The 25,383-nt window shown below is 36.7% G+C and overlaps 1 protein-coding gene across 2 annotated transcripts in view; it reads left to right on the top strand.

Annotated features, from left to right (window-relative positions):
• Window positions 1-15,408: 15,408 nt before the first annotated feature.
• nedd9 (neural precursor cell expressed, developmentally down-regulated 9) overlaps window positions 15,409-25,383 on the top strand; it is a 41,998-nt gene continuing 32,023 nt past the window's right edge. Inside the window, exon 1 of one of the 2 annotated variants that reach the window (XM_088929011.1) lies at window positions 15,409-15,513. In XM_088929011.1, the coding sequence (XP_088785137.1) occupies window positions 15,454-15,513 (60 nt within the window). In that variant the 5' untranslated portion in view covers window positions 15,409-15,453. Of the gene's footprint in view, window positions 15,514-19,690; window positions 19,864-25,383 lie in introns of those variants that run through there. The other variant, XM_088929012.1, reaches the window with a different exon arrangement.

Genomic DNA, 25,383 nt, shown 5'->3' with positions numbered 1-25,383 from the left:
ACCCTTTTAAAACAAGCAGTGCAAGACTTGATGCACTTTTTAACAGCATTACATGTGCCAAGATAACCAGAAGAGGTTTTCTTTGGGAAGAAAAGAAGGATAAGTTCAATACGATAGGTGCTTTGAAAACGAACCTCAGTTTAATCAAATTGCATTTGTCAACTTTGGCGTATTCTGGCAGGGTTCCATGACTGCCATACGTAGAGGAAATCTAAGTGCTGGACTGTGCTGTGCACCATGACACTTTTCCCACCCAAAAATAAGCTGTGAGGTAGACAGCATTGCTAAAATGAAAATAAATATTTTTCAAACATGCAGAATATTGGGGCAGTTTTAGATACAGTAGGAATGAGTGCTATAAACATAATTACTCAAATACACAAGGCTATCAAAATGTACAATAAGACCTACTATGACAAATCTGGATTTGAACATCTTTTTTGAAAATCCGTCCCTGCTAGGGTGCCTGATAATTGCTTGATCTACTGATCTACTGATAAGCACACAGATAGTAACACAAATAAAGAATGGTGCTTGCAGGAGCAACAGATTTACATAATAGACTATCAAGCAGTCAAGGATTTGCATTTAGTTAAACATGTTGTACATGTGATATAAAATAAAACCTTGCATTTGAACTTTGCATGTGCCAAAATATTGTTTTTCTTTACACTTGGAATTGCCATTTATTATTTTACTTTCTATACTTGTCTCCTCGACGATAAAATCAGTTGGACAGGAGGAGTGATGCAGCTGTGTTTGGTCACTGTTGTACAGCAAACCAAGAAAAACCTATATACTGTACTTGGAGCCTAGCCAGTGAAACTTGGGCCTCTAGAGTGCCTTGTGTGCTTTCCACCCTTCTTCCCATTTGATTATTATTTTATATTTTGTCTATATTTTCTATCCAGACACCATCCTATGGTGTCCCTTTTCCTGAAATTGCAAAATGGTCCATACATAGGTTTTTAATTAGGATTTAGTATGAATCATATGATTCAAAACTTTAACGCTCCATCTATACTTCTAAGTATAAGATAAATTACATTGAGTGTCAGCAAGAGCTAAAGAGAAAAAAATAAATATGTTGATTACATAAATATTCAGACCCATGAACTCAATATTTGGCAGCAAAAAAATTACAGCCGTCTTTTTTTGCTGATTTTCTACCTTGGTGCAAATTTTGCCCATTTGCTTCGGCACATTTTTCAAGCTGTCTCACACTGTTTGGGGATTGCTTATGGACAGAAGTTTTCAAGTCTTTCTGCAAATTCAATAGAATTCAAGTCAGGGCATTGACTGGGTCACTCAAAGACATTCATTTTCTTATTGTTAAGCTGATCCAGTATAACGCCTTGTTATAACGCCTATGCTTTAGGTCATTGTCCTGTCGAAAGTTGAATTTTTCATTGGGGTTCAGGTTAAATCCATTAGGATTTGCAAGTACTATAAGTTCCAATCAGCCTTGACAAGCTTTACGGTCTGTGGTGAGAAGAAACAGAATTACAATTACAGAATTACACAATACCATACAACTGCCACACCAGTACTGGACAGTAGACAAAGGACTCTGACCTCTGACGTATTTTAGCTACTGGCTTTTCTAGACTAGCACAGAACAAAAACAGTACTATTTGAATTACCGAAGTACAATGTGTTAATTTAATGTATCCCATTTTGAGTGAGACGTGTTATTGGTGCTTATCCTTTGTTAAACATGGTTAAAGAGAAGCTGTTAAAGAGACAAAAATGAACTTTTTTTTTACTTATATGAATTTTATTCTGCTCTTTAACTTCAACAAGACTTTAACATTAAGAATAAGGTACAGAAAAAAATCAACACAGCATCAAAAATAGTGATAATTATGCAATAGATGCCACTACAAAGCGTAACTCTGATATCTGAAATCTATTTGATCCACATTTTCAAAGAATTCAGACAAAGGCCATTAAACACTTCATTTGTGGATTTAAGAGCATGATCATGTAACCACAGAATCCACTGCCTGTCTTTGGAAAAGAAACCTTTTCTGGAGGGTCCAGACATAATTCTTTTTACCCTACAGTTATGCTTTAAAAGGATAATAAAGATGGGCGGAGGGAACAGGGAGCCCACGAGGTGAAAGACAAACTGAGCTTTTCGCCCTAGGCGATAATGAAACAGACGAAGAAAAGAAATTAAATCCTGAAGGAGGCTGGGGTTTAAAGAGAGATTTTATCAGATCAAGACAACACTGACATTTAAAGAGGAGTGAATTAATCTTAGCTCAAGTCTTTCATTTCATCTGTACCACTACTTGTTTAATACCCACATAATTGTACAGCACCTATTTATCCTCTTTATCAAGTAGTTGAGATTTCTCAGTGTTTCAGCAAAGGGGAGATGTTTTTATAAGTAGAAGAAGACATAAATGTTTTTCAGTCAGACATCTTCTGCTTGTGAACCATTTAAAAAAAAATGCGAAATGTGAACTGATACATGCAATTATTGTATGAGATTTATCCGAACACTTTGCGTCACCCTAATTTTTATGCCAGAGTGGAAATTTCTCTCCCGCACAGAAGAAATACTGCTACACTTTCCAAATAGCCATGAAAGCACTGTAGACTGTCTTCCCATATTAAAGTGCAGTTTAAAATTGACAACATGAGAGCTTTTTAAGAGTGTTCAAAAGCACACCTGCTGACATACAGTAAATCTTCCACATACCACCAGGGCAGATAGGCATACCCCAGTCCAATGTTAGGTTCTCTAGTGATTTTAAGATCAATTCGGACTTGCCCTTTCAATTCAGACTCTTCAGAGCATGTATCTTCATTTCAGTGCATCTGGTTTTCTTGATGAAATGCAAGCAAATGAAAGAACAAATTGCAGTGATTTTGACTGCAACTAAGAAACAAACAACTGTGTCTGACAGTGTTCAGTATATGCTGTATTTTGCAATATGCTGAGGAATACATTTAAATAAGGTAATACAAAGATAAAAAAGTCTTAATTCAATAATTAATAGGGATTCATTTGGATTAATTCCCAGTAATTTTAGACATGACATAACTATTTTGAAGGACCTTACATATAACTTGAATAAAAATATAGCAATAGCATAAAGTGGGTATGTATGGTTGTGTGTACAAGGGTATAAATATGTCCACATTTACCAATAATGCTTTAATAAGCAAAAAGGAAATTCACAAGAGGACTGAAAAATAAAATACACTATATACAGCACACAAATGTCACCCCTGGTAATTGAAAGGAAGTGCCCTGTTTGACAATATATGTCTTTTCAAAACTTTTATTCTGGACACCAGGATTTTTCTGCAGTCGGACATAAACTCTGGCCTTTATTCTCTTGCTAATGACTTTGTCTGAAGTTGTAACTGTTAAAGGCTTTGTGAATGTGGTAATGTTCTTAACACTCTGTGAGGCAGCCACAGCTGGAAAAGCAACTAGGCTCTCAATTTTATTTTACTTCTGTTGCAAAATTAGAGCATATATATGCATATAGAGCCCATGTAAGGCTGGACTCAAAACGAAAGTGGATTTATAGAGATCCCTTGTTAATTTACAGTTGGACTCAATGTGAAAGTGTATGTACTGTATAAAGTTTGTGAATTTACATATTCTCTAGTACTATGTTTATAGTCTAAATACAGGCTGTGTACTATGAGCTATTTTGCTTTTTCCATCAGCTCTCTGAAGAAAGGTCTGAAACTGTTTTTGCAATGCCTGCATTCCACATTTGCTTTTTGTGTGGTGAAAAACTCTAATGATAAGTTATGATACTTTTCCGTCTTTTTTCATCACCGGATTGTACTAATGCTTTTCACATTTTTCCTTTCAACCATTTTCAGCTTGGACATTACTAATGCTGTACAGCTTGCCGGACTGGTTAAGATGAAAGGAGATACTGTATCTGGTCAAGATAAATACAGCACCTTGACCAGAGCTCCCATTGTCAGCAGGACAGAGGAGTGGAAGAGTTCTCACTGTTTGCATATTAAATGGACATATTACTGAAACAGGCGGATTTTCCTCTTTCACTTTTTGTCAAACTGCTATTGCTGTTTATTTCTTGGGTTCCTAATAGTTGTTTTCTATGGAGGTGCATATAACACTGTTGTGTACTGGAAGCTTAGTACTGAGCCTGATGTCTGAGAGGAAGAAGGGTCTGGAACAAGCTGTCCATGTTGTTGAAACTGGCTTTTTTCAAGAAAAGGCTGGATGGGTTTCTTGGGTCATTTAGTAGATTCTGGCTCCCCCTGTGACCCTAAATTAGAAGAATGTGGTTAGAAAGTGGAAGGGTGGAATAGCAGAACATTAAGAAATGGTATTAAAATCCGTAACTGTTAACTGTTTTTGAAACAGAAGTGTGATGGCTATGGGGATGATTATCCTTCATTTGTGACTGTCTAAACACAGAACAGTGACGGATGTTTGCAAAGACTGAAATGAGACCACAAATGGGAGGTTAATGCAGGAGCTTTGCATTCCTATAAGATACTGGGGCCTCTTCTGGGAAAATTACAGCATGCTGCCAACCAGCATGAAAACAGCATGAGGCATAGTAGACAGTATTGGGTCTAGAGCCTCATTAACATGTCATGCTGGCTTTTTTAACATAAAATTAATAACAACAAGCATCAGATAGTTAGCTTTTGAGAATGATATATGATATTTTCATGGGGTGAAGGCAGGAAGCCTGAGGTGTCTGCTATATTTTTCCTTTGCGTTTCTTGCTTGTGTCTGAATAGTGGGGTGGGGAGCTACGTGACGTCAGTAACTTGTACAAGTGGGTGTATCCTGCAGAATGGAAAACTTGAGGTCACCTGCTTTTTCTAGGACACAATCATGCTAATGAAAGGTTTCTATACTGTATATTAATGCCCATAGAGCATATTTACACAGGCCTCAACAGTCTTTAGCAAATCTCTGAAAGAAAGAAAGCAGTATATTACACAACAGGTGACTTTGTTTTTATTCTTCTATTCCATTCTTTTGTTTAATCCTTTGTTTTTATGGCATGCAAACTTGTAAGCAGATGTGTTTCAATACTTCACTATCTCTTTCTATTTTCTTTCAAAGGAAAATACATTTCCAGGGAATAAAACATTCCCGATTTACTTCACTTAATAAAAAACATTTTTACCCTTTATTATTCTGCCTACAGGGAAAAACATGTTTTCTTTAGTACAACATATTTTAAAAAAAAAGTAAAATACCCTTTAAATGTTAGCAAGACCCCTTTCAATTGGGATTGGAATTGAGACAAAATAAAATATAAAAGATTAACATGAACAATTGTATTTTTATTTTAGCTTATTGTACAACAGACACATTTTATTACAAGCAATTTGTTTGAAAATATAAGAAAGCTTTGAAACTTGACTGCCCAGTTCTTGGGTTTCTTTGTGTCATTATCAGCAATAGGTACAGTACCAATATAGACAGTGAACCCTTACTTCACCATGTCCATTAAATGTCCATTGAATTGTCTTAAAGCCATATTGCACTGTAATACGTCTGTAGTTAGTGAGATAAGGAACAACAAAGCTTTAGCTTTAAGTGGAAAAATTTCTTTGACATCTGTGAAGTACAGGATTTTGTACTTCAGAGCACTGAGAGGTGTTTCAAAGGTCAGATTTAGGAAATGGAAGAGGAAACAGAGAAAGCTGCTAAACAGTCAAACCAGAATGACCAAGCTAAATCAAACAAAACAAGTTACACTAGTGTATGTCTTTGCCCCAAACAGGCATAATTTGAACAATGATGCATAAAAGAGACACATTTGGGCCCGAACACAAACCAATTTGAACAATACCATACTGCATGTACAAATAACTAAAGAAATATAATATTTAAGACATTTCTTTGTGATGTTTCAGCAAGAAAATAAAAATTATACCAGCAGATAAGGATTTGTGTGATAGTTTAGGGTTAAGGCAGCCTTTAGGTGCTAGTTACGAATTATGGTTAAAATGCTTTATATTCTATTTCACTTTGTTGCAACTCTTTTTGATTTGTAATCCTGTGTAAATCATTGCTGCGCTTCTTTTCCTGTACTTCCACCCAATTGCAGCTAAGCCCATTCACTTTTTTAATACCTTAGCCCAGGTGTTTCTAGTCCTGCTCCTGGTGTGCTACAATACCACATGTTTTCTAATTCTGAGATAGTTTTCAAATGCTATTCATGGACCACAGTTGTGTTCATCAGACAAATGACTTGATTACTTGATCAATAACTTGCTTGTTCCCAATCTTTAGAAGTAAGGGGCCTGTAACCCTCTCACTATGCACACAGGCAATAAGGTCACTTACACAAGGCAGGGGTTCCCAGCACCTGCTGGTTTCTCTTCCAGCTCTTGGTTACACATCTGAAATGAATTAATAATAGAATTAATGAGAATTGTCTGACTGTTTTCAACTCTTACGTTTGTTTGACATAACCTTTTAACGATTGAATTTCAAAAGCAAAATCAAATCCCAATTGCCCTATCAGGCTGCTCATTAGTTCAATTAAGGCTTTGATTAGGTGTTTAAAGCTGAACTGGAATGAAAACCAGCAGGTGTGTGGTCCTCTAGGACCAGGATTGGGAACCCCCCTGACTTCAAGAAAGCTGCACCTGGGGGACAGACAGAGGGAAGTTTCTCAATTTCTCAGTCACAGTGGGATATCAGATAGATACACTTGGGAAACATTGAGGACTGTTTTCAGAGATTTCTGAAATCAGTACTAAAAGCATAATAACATAAAAAAGAAGACATAATCTGATGATGTTTTTATTAGCATTCTGGTTTTAAAGAATGAATGTGCACTGTTGTCAGATTTCAAAATTAATTTTTGAATAATCCCAAATTTCATTATGTAAAACATCAAGCCATAATACAGTATTGTTTATTACAAAACTAGGAGCTGTAGGCTGTCCACAACTGGTCATTGAATGATAAATGTGGAATTACAGACATTGACTCCAAAATCTTCTTTTTGTTTTGAGAAATAAGAAGATGATGTGTTTTTAAATCTTAAACAACCGAAGCTTATTCAATTATTCAAATATAAATCAATTTCTGACGTTCCACAGCACATAAAACCTGTTCTGTTAATTTGTTAATGTTATGTTTTATAATATATACAGTTTAATGTATAAATCTGCCTAATGTTCTTTTGTTGTAAGTGTCACCTGCTAAAATCCTTTTATCGGTAACTGGCATGCAGCCTTTTCATATGTGTTTTACAGAGAGGCTCATATGTTCTAAATCCCTTTTATCACTGGAAACACTGTTTCTGAAGTCTTGCACTGGAGGCTGAAACAATAGTATGTTATCAAGCTTGCCTAATTCCTGGCTTTTTATGATTTAGAAGGGTACAGTACATAAAAGAAGGGATCTATGCAAAAGTGTATGTTCTTTAAAATGTTTTAAAGGAATTGAACACAATAGCTAGTTTAACAAAAATATCTTGGTATCTTATTTTCTATGGGAATCATAGTTTCCACACTAGGGTATCCAGTCCTGGACCTGGAGAGCTTGTACTGTATGTCTGTAAGTTTTTGTAGGTCTCCTCAAAGAACCAGCACTTGAAGAGTTGGAAGAAGCTGTTAAATTAGTTCCATTAATAAGCTGATTGAGTCCAAGCAAGGAACTATATGAAGCAGTGCAAATCACATCTGTTAAGCTATCAGCAGTGACATACAGTATATTGTGAAAATAAGAAGACTTTGTGGCTATTAAACATTAAACCTGGAGAAACATATTTGCAGCATTTTGCCATGTTCAGATAAAGTTTACAGCAAATTATAGTGACTAATATCCTGATCCCTGCAAAATGATACTACAGATAAACAGAATGAAAGTAGATCAAAATCTCTTGCGCTTCAAACTTTCGTAAAAAGGTCTATTGCACAATTCTGTGATGATGAAAAAAAGAACAATTGGCCGTACAGTTATTGTGCACAACGAACATACACTCTTTACCTGTGACCAGACTAGCAGGTAACAACCAATAAAATCTCGTAATCTTTGTTCTCATTTTTGGTATAATAATAGTATATATAGTGAAAAAATTAAAGAGGAAAATTCACTTTTGAGCTTAAATTTTACAGCTACTAGTGCTGCTCCATTTACTGTACTTACTTTAGCTTTTCAATAAACAAGAGGCTTTCTGCCTAAGACAGCAAAAGCAATTCACTGGGCTAAATTACGTCTGCATGACAATAAACCCAGTCTAAACACAGCTTTCGCATGCCATGAATAATGAAGCAGTCAAGCATTATATTAGCCACAAATAAGCTGAACCAGGTCTTTTGACAAGGGGTATATACTAAAACCTTGCTCTCCAGTTTCCTTTTTCATTTCACACAATAGGCTGAATTATAGGAGATTAAAGACAGCAAAGATTCCCATTTCTACGCAGATTTTAACTGCATACAGCCTGAGCTGTAGGTCATGTTTGTCCAGATTTCTATACTTTAGCCCCACTTTGAAAATGAAACTGGCTGAACATTGGCAAAGGTCTGTCCAACTGGCAGAGGCCTAAGTTGGTAGAAACCTCTAATGGGGCAGGAAAAATCTGTTTTTTTTACAAGCTGGAAAAAAAGTACAAATGAGTATGTGCTTTCAAATCCCCAGATTTCCTAAGCATTTTCTGCTCTGGTTACATCCTGTACTGTATGTTTCTCTTTTTCTTTCCTCTGTCTCCTGCTCGCCAGATACCAGAGCTTCTGTTGTACAGTAGCTGATCAGCATAGGATCCAGCTTCATGAGAGTCCAGAAGGTCTCTGCATGCAAACCAGCACTGAGCCACACAGAGTACGGAAAAAAAACCTTGTCTGCTGTACAGAAATATCTTCTAGTATGATATCATTTTGCAGGACAAATTTCTGACTTCCTCATGAAGAAGCGAGTACACTTCTTACATGGCACTGTATACAAGTATATCTGTTACAGTACATTTATCAGTTTCCTTTTCACTTCTGAGAGTCCATATTTTTGCCTCAAAATTGCTAAATAGATAATTCTGCCTTATAAAGTGCTTTGAACAATTCTATTGCACAAAGCTGATCTTATTTTGGGATTTTGCCAAAATGTGATTTACAAAAGGTTTACTTTGCACCAGCACAAAGTTGACTAGACAAGATGTGCCACTGTTTGAGAAAGATCTGTTGAAGAATGGGTGTTGTAGTGATTAATCTCAATAGTGCAAAACATATAGGTGCTCACACAAAGATAAAAAGTTCTAATACAAAATCTGGATTACATCTATGGGATTAAATGTTGATGTACTGGGAATAACTAAATTTTGACATGTATGAGAATATTTACTTTAAAAGCTTTAAGGAGGCAGTTGTATTCGGGTAAAACAGAAAGCTACTTATTCCTGGTGTCATAGAAACCTGGAGCTCACTGGGACATCATAGGGCACAAGTTGAGACCACATTCTGCATGGAATGACAGGGCACTCAACCCACACATTTGAAAAAATGCACAAAAGGCAGCCCAGTCTGGAACCCAGGACCAAAGAGCTGCGTTGACTAGCCATGCCTCCGTGCCACTCACAACTGACAGTAGCACAAACTGAATGTTTTCCCAAAAGAGGAGTAGGAGGTGGTCATATACTGTAAATGGCTACTGTATTACACTAAAATGATCAATTTAAAAAGGAACTCACACAGCTAACCTAACATTTTTGTTTGTTTTTTGCTTAGAACACAAAAGGAATTTGGGTTTCGACACACCCCAACCCTGTATTTGATTCTACTCTTCTATCTATAGTGGAAACAACATGAAAAAAGGAAGGGGTGGGTCTCGTTACCACCAGTTTCTTCAGATGGGAAAGGAAACCGCGAACTCACTACATTTGAATTTCTGACGTTTTTTCTGTATTCTTGAGAAATACCTTCTGTGTTGTTTTATTTATCTATACAGTACCACTTGGGTACCACTTGAATCTCAGAAAGCATGGGATGGAGAAAATAATCCAGACTTCTTACAATTAGAAATACAAAACTTTTATGGCATCACAAAATTAATTCAGCTAATAACCACAAACAGTTCTGTTGTAATTTATGCATATACAGTAAATGCTCTTAAGTACTCTAGCCATAATAAGCAAAATTATAATTTTATGGTGGTTATCCACTTTATCAATCAGTTATAACATGGTACATCCCATTGGTCGGTGCTGTGAGATAGATTAGGAAAAGTTCACTTTAGGGATTCAGATTTTCTATATCTCTCACTAGAAAGTGACCATGATTACATTCTGAAACCACCGCTAATATTTTGCATGCAACATTTTCCTTCCTTAAACAAACATGGAATCACCAGCTACAGTATTTACAGTACACACAGTTTAGACCTGCCATTTGTTCTTCAGTAGGACTCACCACAGCACTCCTGGTCCCACACTAAGAGAGTGAGGACAGTGTGCACGCCTCTCAAACACATTCTCCTCTGAGAGCTCCACCGTGGCTTGAAGGGGAGTGAGCTCTGATTGAGGGAGCACTGGCAGCAACGCACATGTGCAGGTTTCTGGGCATGACGCTTTCCCTGTAAGTCAAACCAGCCAATGTCAGACTCCCACTTCATCAGGTGTGGGCTAAAACATAGGCAATGCACAGAACTGACTGAAAATGTTCACTCTGCACTCTCCAGTATAGACATAGTCTTGCTCTGTCAGTATAGCCAGGTCATTATGAATTTATTCCATGTTTGGTGAAATGACAGATTGTCTTCGGAGTGCCAATAGGGACACAGTTTGCTTGAAAAAAGACAGGGAAGGAAGATCATGAAAGACAGGCATTCCTGGGTTGCAAGAATGAGGAGCCTGTCCCGGATACATGGATACAGGATGCAATTACGGTACACACATTAAACTAGCATGCATGTGTTTGGAAAGCAGTAGAAAACTGTAGAACCTGAAGAAGACCCATGCAAACAATATGTGAACTCCGCACAGAAGACACATAAGCATGCAATCAAACTCAAGTCACAAGCAACATTGTGAGGCAGCAGCATTAAGCCCCACTGTGCTGTATAATACAGAGAAGTTACAAATGAGGCACAAACGCAGTATTTCCCTAGCTATTACTAATTAATTGAAGTAATGGTTACCTTCATTATTTTTAATATGAATCTAACATTTGGCTGATGTTTTTTTGTTCAGAGTAGTTTACAGAGAAATCCTGAAACACTGCTCCACACTGCTCAGCCTGAAAAATGAATCATTGTTTTCTTTCTACTTGCATATTCTTTACAGTATGTGCTTTCACATCCTGCTTTGTCTGCTTTACCTGCATTATCATGATTCAGCACTTTTCTTTCTGCAGTTTAGAAGTTTGTAAATGTCTCTAAGGACCAGAGTGAGGAGACTAATTGCATCCCTGAAGCAAATTCAATGCAAAGCACTGGGGCTCAGTTTGTGTCTTGATCAGATTGTTTCCCAAGTTGTTCTAAGTTTAGTATTTGTTTTACTGGCATTGTACAGACAAGGACGTTGTAACCTACTCCTCTCACTTTTCTGACCTGACCACAAATGAAAATTAACAAGGGTATTTAACTACTTCTGGTTGCAATGAGCACATGTTGGTTGCTTGTTGGATCTGTAGAAAATGGCTTTGAAAGACGTAAGAGCAGAAACAACACATGATGAAACCAAAAAGTGCTCTTTGGGTTCCAGGTCAGTTTAGTGCAGTTAAATAATTTTGCTAAAGCTTGTTTGCTAGTATTACTAACAGCAACAATGTCTTTTTGAGTTGAATGAGTGGGAAAGAAAAAACATTGCAAGGGTTGGCAAAATGAAAGTGCAGAAGGGCAAATGTGGTGATCATAGAGCGAGACCAGGAGATCCTAATCTAATACAATCTACTCAGTCCTTACATTCAACTCTACAAGAGATCATACTCATACGCACTTCATATACAGTACATACATGTGATTAGCATCTGTACATTCATTATTAGTTAAAATATTTTGGAGGGCAACCACCTTGGCATATGACTAAGCATGAGATCGTTATAACTTACTAAATATCTGGACTTAAATTACCCAACAGTTTTGATGAAAAGGATTTGTATGCCATGAATATTGCTTTGATGTCTCTGTCAATGTCATGATAAAGGTAAGAGCACTCATGGTTTCCATTGGAATAAACTCAAGTAATGCAGTTGCTGTTTGCTGTAGGCTATGTTAAATGTCACACAGCAGGCCATGTGACAAAATGATCCATTTCCTGCAAGTGGTGTGTGAGCACAGAAGGGTGGTTTGCATTTCTGAAACCCCATGTTTCTGTTCATCAGTGGAAAATATCTGCCCATGCACACATATGTACAGAGTGAAAGAGATATTCAGTAGACAAGAAACTGTGTCTTTACACACAGAACAAGCAAAAGTTAATTCACTGTCTGCTTGTGGAGACGATGATAGCTCTTACACCTGAGTAATGACTGACAGTCTATCAGATGAAGCATGCGTTTCTACTTTGTCTCAGTACTTAAAGAGATTATACTTACAATATTCGGGCTGAGGCTAAAACAAGTACTTAAGTCTCTACCCATCAATTTTCTTGAACTCTTCCTACAGCCTCTTTTGATAAATACAGTATAAATATATATATATCCATCCATTCTCAATTACAACTCAGTTCAATACAGGGTCATAGTGCACCAGAGCCTGACCCATTGGAAAGTAGGCACAAGCTGGGATACAGTCTGTATAGGATGGCAGTATATCACATGGTACACATTGTACTCATCTGGAGGACATTTTAGAGATGCAATTTAGACAGCATGTCTATGGACTTTGGAAAGAAACCAGATAACACAGAACATCCATGGCACTACAACAATAGCATGCAAACTCTACACAGAAGTCTCTCAAGCCAGAATCAAACCCAGAAGCAGAAATAATGTGGGGCAGGAGCTATGATCGCCACACTACCCCAACATATACAGTACATAAATTAAACCATACACTTTTGTATATATTTATACTACATAACATTTATATTAAAAAATAGTGCAGTACTTTTGATGATTTAATTTGATAGGGTTATGAGAACTCTTTCAAAACTGGGTATGTTCAATTGGAAAAACTGAGCTGTAACAAGCCTTTTGTGAAAACAAGTCACTAAAAAAACAGGCCTACAGTATAAAGCAATATTCCACAACAGGACATTGTTAAAATATTGCCTGCCTGCAACAACAAATATATCTCTGGTTAAAAGGGGTAGCATCCCTGTGAAGTGTATTTGGATGGGCAGCACGTAATTTTCTCTAAAATAAGAAACTACATTTTCAATATGTGTTAGATTTCTTACTAACAATTAATTAAATACAACAAAACATGTCAAGAAATGTTGAAAGGAGGCCAAATAACATAAATGAAATTTTGAAATATTTATTACTCATAACAAAAAGTCACAAATTAATGTGATTCTGTACCTACAACATGAAAGGAGTGTCATGAATACAAAATAGAACTTACACGGAACATCAGCAGAGTATAAATAGCATTTGTTGGTTAGCATATACTGTATGTGGGTATATATTCTCAGTACAGGAAGCCTGTCTTATAAGCCTTCATTTCTCAAAGTAAGACGATGAGTCTGACTTTGGACTGGATATTTCATCTAACATCTTTGTTCAAGTTAAGGGTAAGTTACCACTTTACTTTAAATTAATAAGTTATTTTAAAAACACTAGTGGGTTAAACATTTTAATCATACCAGAGGACTTTTTCTCATGTTTCTGCATAATTTATTTTGAGGCAGTATTTATGTCAAGCAGATAAATATCCTTGATTTGCCTCTTTGTTGAGCCGAAAAAGCCTAGTTAAGCAAGTTTTTTTTCCATTTTTTATTTGTTCTTGCCCCTCCAAACTCAAGTATGCTTGAATTACCATAATATGTGTTTTTCAGCTGAAGGAAATGGACAACACTAAATTAAAGATTTAAAGATATACCATTTTGAATATAAAGTCTATAAATTTTTTTCTAGTTCTTTCTTTACAAAAGAAGAAAAATGGGCACATTCAGTTGAGAAAAGCACATATTGCCTTCATTTTATCTTATGGAGATTAAGTGCTTTCTAGAATGATATTACTGTACATTTAAAAATTCTAATTAATTTAGCAACTATAATTTTTCAATGTATTTTTCCATAAAACTTTAATAGTAAAAAAAATGTTTTTTAAATCATTTTTTATAACAGTTATAAGTTATAACAAATATTGTTAGAAACATTTGCTTTCTTCTTTGATGCAAATTTCAAAAGTAATCATTTAATCTAATAATCAAACCAAAATTGAAAGATGTCAAGGAATTGCAAAGCCTTTGAAAATTCAATTGAAATTGAGGTAGCTTTGCCTTATTTTTTGTGATGAATGTAGTCATGTTTTTCTTAATAAAACATGTATTCTCACTGGATGACAACAGTCCCTGCTGTTAAATAGTGTAACGCTACAGGGTTCACATGGGCACCCTCGCCGCTTCCACCTCAGGTCAGCCCCCCACCATCGGGGACTCGAACGCGGGCCTCCGGCATCACTCAACAGGGACCCAGCCTCTTGAGCCAAAGGGAAATCCCTCAGCCCGCCGGCTGCGGTCCCTGCTATTCACAGGGAAGGGCGGTGACGTCACCGCGCTGGTAAGCCGGCTCTCGCAACCAATGGAGGCCGTATGCGTTACAGTAGCATTCCCTAAAAGGGCTAATGATCTTGTGTCTAGAAAAAGGACGTGGGTGATGTTTTTTTTGATCATTTGAAGTCATTCCCTAAATGACATTTGAAGTCCACATTCTAAATATGGCAGTGACTTCATCTTTCTCTGCCTGGGATAACAAAGAATGAGCAATGGATTTGTAAATTAATGTTTGCTGTATTACCCACCTTCTTAACTGCCAACTAGTACAGTATAAAAGACTGCTGGTCAATAAGTAACATTTAACATTACAGCACATTTTATCCTGACATTAGACAGTCATACTGTCTCCCCCTTATGGTGCTATTCAAAGGTGGGGGCTTATGACAGCAGAAAACAGCCCATCCAGCACATTCTTGCTTTATGATGCCTTCTTACTAAATTTGCACTAATCTCTTAAAGGCACTTTCTCATTTACAATTTACAATTTACTACCAATCCTCAGGCACAATATCTTTGAATGGTGGGTTAAGTTGCAGCTAAACACTTCAATTATGAGGCTGGGTGGAGACAGAGATTCCCCCTGAAACACCAGTTATATTCATTTACCTAAATATGTGTACAAAAAACACAAATCTAGGTTTGCTAGTGGAAGAACTGTAAAAGCTTTGAAAGATGTTTTCCTTTAGTTGACAGCCCTTTTTGTGTGAGCTTCTACTCTTATGTCTGTTGCTTTTGTAAAAAAATAAAGCTACAAAAACATCTTTTCTAGGTGTGAACAAAATCTGACACGATAGGAAGAAGTGGAAAGGAATGAATGGCAGAAATTGTGGATCATCTATCTGTTCCAAACATCCAATGTTCAAATCAGGACCAGGTAATGGCTGAATAGATTCAGACTACTTTTTGTGGAATGGTGCAGAGAATGGGCAATTTCAGATTTGGCTTTAACTTGCTTAGTGGAGGGAACAATACTGGTACAGTAGCTTAGCCATGTTATTCAGACTGACAGACTTCCTAAAAACAAAATTCTTCACCCAAGGTCAATGAGGAAGGTCTGGGCAAGGGTTTGTCCCTTAATTTGTGCCTTGTAGCTCAAAAGGTTATGAACTACTGCCAGTATGTTAATATACTGCCAAATAGCTGGAGGCTTTTGACAATGCTGAAGAGATGGTTGATCAATTTCTGTCCCTATTATGTCCCTATATTCATTTACTTCTAAAGACAGTTTACACAAGGTTAGCATGCCAAAAGAATAGAGAACATTGCAGCTTGGTTTGTATGGGGTTTGTCTTATCATTGTTTTCATTATCTACTCTTGCATGCAAACAGTGATCAATACAGTTGTTATTAGGTACTTTTTAATTGTAAAAGACAGATAGTTCTTCAATTGACACCTTTCAGGGCCTCCTTAGTCATTTACTTTCTTGAGGGGTTCTCTGAGTATTTTCTCAGGGGGTCCAAATGATGAAAAATGTTCTCTGGTATTAATATTTTACTAACATTTCAAACACCACTGGGTTGGATTTTTTCAAACTTCTTCTTGTAAAGTGCTGTAAAGAGAGATATTGTTTTGTTTATTGGCACTTCCTGTTGCTGTTGGAGATTAATAAGGTTTTTTTTAATCCCACTTTATCAATTTTCATCAAATAAACAGCAAGATAACTCTATCAAGTTTTTATTTGATTGAGTACTATTAAATTCCTTCTTTTTTAAAACATAGTGAAAACTGGCAGGGGATTTTCACAAGTATGACTTTCAAGTTTAACAGCATGAAAGTATAGTTTGAAGAGTTGCTTGGAAATTTCCTGTACATTGCAATTCTTTTAAAAATCCTAATAATTTACTCAAAGTAAATAGGCTATCAAAGATTAATGTTGCCTGCACAGGGAACATCAAATTTCTTTTTTTGCAATTTGAAGCTGGGTTTTTCAAAGTAATTTTGCAAACTTATAGGAATAATTCATAAAATAGCTTCAATTTGGAATATTGTCTTCTACTTTAAAAAGACAAAAACAAACAAGTTGCATCAGTTACGAAAAAAGATAATAGCAGAAATGGGATGCAATAGTGTTGCTGCTAAATGTATTACAACATCTTTCATCACCTTTGCACAAGTCTGTCCTCTGGTTTTGAATGATGAAGCTCATTTTGACCCTGGCAAGAAGTGTCTCAATTTGAAATGTAACTTTATCACACTCTTAATATGTTACTTTTCTGGACCTGTAGGTGGCACTGCTCTGTATTAAAAACGAATTTCCAAACCAGTGCCCAGTAATACAATACACTATGATGGTGCCATCTTTTAGATGAGACTTAAAACCAAAGTATTGACTACTTAGTCATTAAAGTTCCCATGGCACTATTCTTAAGAACAGGGAGTTACCTCTGATGACGTAGATAAACCCCACTCTGGGCTTGAACAATCTGGCCTTCCTAAATCTCCCCATTCATTAACATTGCAAAGTAATTTCTCACTTCTGCATTTGATCTGCTGTGTGGATAGTGTCCAGGGAGGGTTTACTTTAACAATGGACTGTTTCAGATCAACATTTCTGCTCTCTCTTTTTGAGAAATTAAAATTCAAGAAAGGGTTTTATTGTTGCCAAATATGATATACGACTCTTCAGTCAGCTGATCCTTTTTTCTTGCTCAGCTGTTCTTTTGCATGGAAAATGCTCTTTCTTAATTATTTGTTTTTACAACATTTTACAAATAAATATATTAGAGACACCATAGAGGCTGAGGACATTGTTGCCCAATACAAACACTGGAAAAAAAGTAGAATTTAACTACAGCTGAGGTATATATAACTTTAACCAATACTGTCAGAGAAACATTTTACACCCACGCTTTGCAATTCCTGTTTTTTTGTGCAATTAAATCTCAATTCTTGCTTATTTTCAATTTATCTAAGCTCTCAGTTACATTATCACACCCTTAAATAAAATAATTAGTTGATTAATTAAATGTCTCTCAGTTTCTAATATTGTGACATCCAAAATTGGGAACAATTCCGTACTTCTTATTATTCAAACAATACGTTCAAAAAGGGATTTGAATAAATTAAATAAAAACATTAAATAAATTACAAGATTAAATAAAAAAGATCATCTGCATTACCAAGGCCAGGATTGGACTGCACTGTTTTACTGGAAGTATTAAGTTTGTCTTCTGTACATTAAAGGTTTAAGGTCTTTCCACAAACAAAAACTTTAAGCACAATTCAACATTTAGACAACTTGTTGTGATAAGTCTGATTTAGTTTGAGTACTGTAGGTAGCCATGTCAGCATGCAAAGGAACAGGCAAAGGTTTATTCAATGCTGATAGGAAAAGAAAAGAGACATAACGTTTTCTCTGGAGCCTTCGTCAGGTATGAGGGAGAGAGGGAAACCAGCAGATAAATAACGCATGGGAGAACAAAGACAGGGTAGTTAAGAAGGGGCAGGGAGCAGGGAAAAGAGTATCGACACTTAGTCTGATTTAGCCAAACATACTGTACAGTCCATTGTAGTCACTGCAGTGTTGTTCCAGCCTTTCTTCAAACTTGGCTGGAGTCACTGCTGTGACTGTAGATTGTTGGTTACCTTTGATAACCCAAAGTTATCCAATTTGTTAAACATATGCTCTGGTCTTTGCTGGAAGCCCTGTAGTTTCCATATTTGCATGATACATTTTTGAGCCTGATCCTATGAACAGTCACAGTGGTGTATAGACATTAAAAACTGCCTCCAGGACTCATAGTGAAATAGTTATGGAAGGGAAAGTTTAAACAGCAAGAGAATGACTCATTTATTCTATTGATCATTTTTTTGTTTCTGGGTAGAGACAATATTTCTGAATTTTGCCTAAGCCATTTTTAAGATACCGCTTGTGGAAGAAGTCTTTGAGTCAAGAAGAGACTTTTTTAAAACAACGCTTAAACCCAAGACCTTTACACCCCCAAACAGGTGATTTTCCTCTCTGTATCATCATTGTTCTGCTATGTTTAATTTCTGACACAGCAACACACTGTGAGAAGTGAGAAGATTTCCAGAGGTAGCAATTCATGGTCAAGCCATAACATGCCTCCTCCAGGCTTCAGGATTTGCTCAGGAGTACAAATATGGAGTACAAAGATAGGCCAGGAGAGTTTTGGAACAAGGTTTTGTAGACAGATACACCTTTACCAAAGTGATAGAGAGGTTAAGGTGTGGAGAAAGAATTTGCAGATGAATTGCAGGTGCTCCAAAGACCACCATGTCACCTACTGTATTAAGCGTGGTGGAGGTAATGTTAGGCAGGCTGCCTCTGGAACTGGCTCTCTTGTCTTTATTGATGACGTGCTGTAAGGAAATGAATTATGACAGGAGCAGAAAGAATATCTGATATAAAAAAAAAACATTTTGTCTGCTTATGTAGAAGAATGTGTTTCCATTATTATTGATTGGCATGTCTCAATGTGGCATAACAAAGTACTCAAAAAATATGGCCAGTACAAAGGAGTTCATCAGGAGCAAATCTTCGACTGGGCAAGTTAATCTTCCAGATTTAAATTGAATTTAGGATGGATTTTGCATACTGAAAAAAGTGTCGGAACATCCCAAGAATAGGTTAGAACACAATCTGGCTGCAGCAGAGCATCTCAAATGATCACGAAAAGTTGGGTGATCTCAACAGGCAGATGACCTGGAGTTTTTGCCTCGAAGCACACGCAACCAAAATCTTTTTCGCGTTTTGCAGTTGTAAAATGTACGGAAAGTGAATGTGTTCCAATACTTAGGATCGCTTGAAATTGCTAGGCTGTGCACAAAGTATGTTTGTTCTAATTTAATTAAAAGAATGTGTGCAATTATTTGAAAATAAAACGTGTTTTATACTGTACTTTTCTTTCATACAATCTCATTATCATAAATAAAATGCGCTATCGCAAACACAACACTTGTCGAGTGCACAGTTCGAAGGACTTCCTCTAACAGGGCGGAACAGCTGCCGCCGGCCAATAGCGGATGGATTATGTAAACGAGCTCAGCAATCATGCTGGACAAATGAATTCTCTTGGATCATATATACTAGAGAGAACCTGGTGGGAGTTTTGGGAATAAGGCTTTTTCCTGCGTTTTTAGAGAAAGCAAATTTAGATGGTTATTTAAAGTGAAAAGAACTCAGTTTCAGATGCTTTCGCTGTGATCACTAGAGCGGATATAAAACTGATCAAAGACAAGCCGTTCAGTATGAAGTACAAAGTAAGTATATGGGGTTGTATTTTTTAAATTATTATTTAATATAGATGTTAGATTTTGAATTCGGAATATTTGCGGAGACTGGTCGAAAGAAATGCGTGTTTCCATATGTACCCAATACTAATAATATCTGTGAAACAATCCTGTTTAAAGAAGCGAGGCTCTTACAGCAGCCTAGTTCTAAAGTAGTAGACATCTGTTTTTCTAACATAGTTAAACATTTGCTTAACTTTACATCCTTATTTTAGTAGAGGCTCTGGATTTGATTCTTTATTGAATCATTTTCATTTTGCCTTTGTGTATTTCAATACTACCCTCAAAAGATGACGCTCTCAGTTTCCTTTTAAAGCTGTTTGAATACAGAGCATCGTGTATAAAATGGATGTTTGTATCTTGAATTGTCAGATCACTGTAAGTAACCTTCTACTGACTAAAATGATTTAATGGAAACACGCACCGATTGAGTCTTCTTACTATTAGGAGCATTCTTCGTTAGGTGTCTTTTATATATAAATCATAAAATGAGTCGATTATTTTAAAAAAGAAAAACAGTAGAAATGAATCAATGTATTAATTCTGAGCAGTTCATAGATTAAGTTTGTTATATGCAGTTCTGTGAAAGAAAAATAAGGCTGATGTCAAATACAGTACGTTCACTGATGGTTTTACAGGTATATAGACAGTTTTTATACGTTAGGAAGCAAATCTGTCTTTGGTTGGTAAAGTCGTCTGGAATGACAAAGTCCTCGGAACTATCCAAACATCCGGATGTAACTTCTTACGCTAGCGGTAGCTAAGCATTTTGATCAAACCAAATTATTCATTCAAGCAAGCTTGCACTTTGTTTCAGCTTGAAAACATTTTATCAAAGCTATTAAGTCTGAGTCCCCGTGACGTACAGGGTAACTTATTGTACTGTACACTCACCAGAACGATTAGGTTTGTTGTGCTTTAGTGTTCAAGCTTCTTGAACGTAACTGTTACACAGTAACTTTTTTTACTTGATGATAGTGATGATAGTCCTTATTTTAAATATCGTCTTTTCAGGTAATCATTGCTCTTGTGTAGCTGTCATCTTGCCATGTAAAACGACTAATTTATGAGAGCCGATTTTTCCCCAAATGAATTTCACTATAAAAATATTTTGTAAACTACTGTGTTGATGTAGCAGTGGCTTTGGTTATACATTTATGTTTCTTTATTATGTTTATGTTTCAGTTGTTTTTATAATAAAATAAATTACGCCAGGTTCCATACTGTACACTTTATATTTTTGTCAGCATTGATTTTGTGGTTTAATGAGTCTTTATTCTTGCGTGACCTTGTGGCCTATTGGTCAGACAAAAGTATCTAGCAACATCCAGTTGCATCTATTATGGAAAACATCACAAGCAAGTTTGAAAAAAAATATTATTGCTGTTATTTGGCTTTGAAACATTGTTGTTTTGAAGACTTATTCTAGTCTGTCCCTTTCTGTGTTTAATAGGTAATTTTTTCGTTGAACTGTGAAAGTTGGTGGAAAATATGAAGTGCTGTTCTTCACTTGTCTTCTGTATACTGTATATTTTACATAACCATTGGCATTGACTTTATTAACGTCTGGTATACTGTAAACGTACTGTATAGTCTAACGTGAACAGAACAACCTCTTTTGTTGGTTTTGCTTGCTAAGAACTAGCAAGGGTAATAATCTTATGGACTTGTCTTTTCGCTGTCTCCTCAACCCAGTCAGATGAGCATAATAATTAACACTGGGGGAAAAGCGCGGTTATCCACTACTGTTCGTGAGATTTAACTTTTTTGTTTATATTTCCGAATCTTGTCCAGATCTCGCATTGTTAAAATACCATAAAAGGAATGCAAAGCCTCCACATTCTAGCCCATGGCGTTATATTTATCGGGTGATTTCACCCCGCCACACTCTTACGTCAGGAGTCAGCGCTCATGTTATGAGTCTGGTCCAGAGGTCTGAGTTTTAAGCTCTTTCCCCTACGCACAGTCTGGGCTCAGGTTTCTTCAAAGGGTGAAACCCGCGACATTAAAATATTTACATACTATATGCTGCCGAAGTTAAATCGAGACTCGAAGTTAAATCGCAGCCTCATACCACCGCAGTGTACTACCGTGCAGAGATTTATTCAGTGCAAAAATTCGGAAGGCAATTAGACACGCCGAATGCACAATGTAAGAGGACAACTAAAATACTTCTGGAATATGAACTCCCTTGGCTTCCTTTGTCCGAATAACAAATACTCATGCAAAAGCCCATGTGTCTTTTAGAATACCGTATCTTTTTTTACATAAGCTCAACCTTTTACTAGTACACTCTGTGCAGTACATAGCATAGCATGTAGTGTCCTTCTGGCCTATTGGCCAACTTTTATCTGGGTTTTGCAGACTACCACTGAGGGATTCTTCTTAAGAAACAACTATATTCTATTTTTTTTGTATGATATCATTCATCTGTACAATTCTAACTATCCAGGTTGTGGCTAACAAATACAGTACCTCTTGTGCTCTTGGCTGGAGACTGAACCAAAAAATAGCTGTTCAAAAAATTGTGTTCAAAGTCTGTGATATCACCTCCTCACTGATGTGATGCTGATAAGGCTTATTAATCTTAGCAGGTTGCTGTAGGTCAGGACAGAGAATATGTACAGTTCCAGAGGCAATGCTTTTAGCCAGAAACTGCTGTGCATTTCAGGACAAATTCAAGGAAAAAAATAAGGCTACATATTAAGGATATCTGTACAAAGATATACTTATGTCATGGTGACCATTGTTTTATACTTATTTGTAGCACAGCATTTTCAAAGGGTTTGTCATTCTTGCCGTGGGACATGAGTATCATGCCTGAAATGCTTTTAGTTTTTCTCCCCTAATGTAACTGTGGCTAAAACATCCTTTACAGAGTTTACATTCTGCTTCTAGGCAGGGTTCCAAAGAGAATAGCAAAAGAAAAGCAGCCAGGCTTTCTAAGTCTGGGAAACGTAAGGGAAGTGGAATCAAGTGGGGAAGAGATAGGGATGATCCCAAAGGAGTTGTGCTGCCAGTATGGAAAAAGAATGTGTCAAAGCCGTGTCTCTTAGCAGTCCTGAGTTAAATCTGCTCACAGGGTGGCATGGATGAGGACACTTTGGATGGGCGGGGGGCAATGTGAGAACAGTAGAGATTCAGAGATGCGTGAAATTCCCAGCTGGCCTGAAATCAAGCATTTTATGGTGCAAATCGTGGAAAGACTCAAGGACTACATTCAGGATGCATATTTCTCTGGGTGCTGTTCAGACTTGCTTACCCTCTTTGTACAGTATCACACATGTTTTACTGGCTGTTTTACAAAAAAAAATTCTACCTCTTAATATGCTTTAATAGTTGCTTAGAAGTAGGGTATTCAGCACTTTTCCTTTAAAATTTCTGTCAGTATTAAGGAGCTTTTTGAAATTTCTTCCTTCTGGTACAAGGATAACACAAAAAAAACCCATGATCAGTCAGGATGTTTTCTTTTTTGCTTTCTTGTGTCTGTAGAAGACTGAAAAATCTACAGTTTCATTTCTTAAAGAAAAGAGAGTGAACAGTGTGTTATTCACTGAGCTCAAAATCAGGTTTTTAAAGCAAAAATAAAGAAAGGCTCACAAGTTGTAAGCATATTTATTGGCTAATGATGTGTGTGGCTGTTGAAAAAGTTGATGGAATGAAGATGGATTAAAAGCCACTGTCCTTAGAATTATCTGTCCTTTAAACAGGTGCTAAACAGAAGATATGGGCAATTTCTTATATTAGTACAATAAATATGCCTCAAGCATCATTGTGCCTTTTCAGCAAGAATTTCATCAATAAGAAAATTTAAGACAATAAAGAAGGGTTACAAGACAAAAGAGGCCATTCAGCCCATCTGAAGTTTTTTACTAGGAGCTTAATGTTTTAACTTTTCTATCTGTTCATTTCTTAAGGGTTTCCATTCAACCAGCTCCAACCACAAGATGTGGGAGATGGCTTCAGACTACCACATTCCTCTGTATTTCTCCTGATTTGTGTCTTGAATAGCCCTAAATTTAATTTCCATTTGTGTGCCTGGTTCACTGCATTGCTGCTTGATGTGAAGAAGTCCTCAGATTTGCCATATCCACCGTGTAAGACTAGAATATTCCATTCCTGCACTTGGCACTGCTGTGTGAGTACTCTGGTCTTGAGCTCACATGGCATGACAAATGGATCCGGTTGGCTGGCTTCACTGTGGCTCAAGAGATATTTGCTTTACTGGGAACCTTTTCTGTAGGGGAAGGGACGGGTTTTTCTTGCATTCTGTTTCTACTCTGTACTGTACTGTCCTTCCTGAATGCATTACCTTAAACTTATCCATGTTAAATTTTGAGGCGACCTTAAATTTTGACAGGAGTAAGTTTATTAGGTTTACCAGAGTTTAACCCTGATCCCGGAAGGCCCCAAATGCAGTTATTCCTATAGGTCAGCCTAAATGACCCATTATTTAAAGATTAGGACAACATGTCTAAGCAAGTGATCAATTAAGGAAGTAATGTTTCAATAAAGGGAACAATGGTTCTTGAGGGCTGAAGGATATTTTCATTTTTGTTCCAAAAAAGCTTTAATTTGCTTAATTTAATACAATTCCTGTTTAATTGTTTGCAGTTAAATTGTTCCAGGCCTTTAGAAATCAATGTTTCAAAGATGACCTACAGTAAGTAAAATTTGCTGGAAAAGGGCTTGCCAGGCCTAGGGTTCAAGACTAATATACTGGGTCTCACCTAAAAGTAAAATGTCCCTGATGATTCGAGTCTTGGGTGGTTAGTTGGTGGTTTTTGAGATATAGTTTACGGTCAGGAGAAGTGTGTATTAAATCAGAAACCCTGTTATAATTAATCAAAAGCAATTATTTATTGCTGTCTTGTTACGTGTTGAGGAAGGCTATGCTTTTCAGAATGTGGAAAAATAACCATCCCCTGGCACACAAGGGAGGGAGATGAACATAAATCCTTCAGTGATTCTGTTTGCCCAGTACTGACGGGCTTGAACTTTTGTCACCTCCAGGAAGAGAAATAAAAGTTGCCCTTGGGGCTCCGTAAAACCGGGCTATGGTTTGCTCTCCTGGATTACAGAGATGGAAAAAAATCTCCTGACAGTTAGATATCATGAACAGAACTCGCTTTAAAAATGCATGGTTTCATTTTCTGGATGAGTGATATTTACTCTTGGTCCTGCGGGTTCATAGTTCACCAGTTTTTATAGTTAACTTATGATCCTCAGGTAGTGACGACTTGCAGATAGTGGTAAAATAGAGTAATTAAGCCACCGGCTGATGCAAATCCCATCACTAAGAGGCTAAGGAGGAATGAAAACTAAAAGACCCAGTTCCCTATAGGACCAGGATTGAATAGCGGTGTCCAAGATTGTGCATGATGTTGTACTGGAAAATCTTTAGTCACCTTTGCAAGTGATTGTCTTATTTTTAATACCCTAATCATTAATAATTTTAACATAGTAATCAAGTTTCAATACTTCATCAAT

The sequence above is a fragment of the Atractosteus spatula genome, chromosome 12 (assembly GCF_055471065.1).
Source record: "Atractosteus spatula isolate fAtrSpa1 chromosome 12, fAtrSpa1.hap1, whole genome shotgun sequence".
Classification (NCBI taxonomy): domain Eukaryota; kingdom Metazoa; phylum Chordata; class Actinopteri; order Semionotiformes; family Lepisosteidae; genus Atractosteus; species Atractosteus spatula.
Note: the sequence above shows the minus strand (reverse complement) of the source record. Positions and strands in the feature narration are given on the sequence as shown.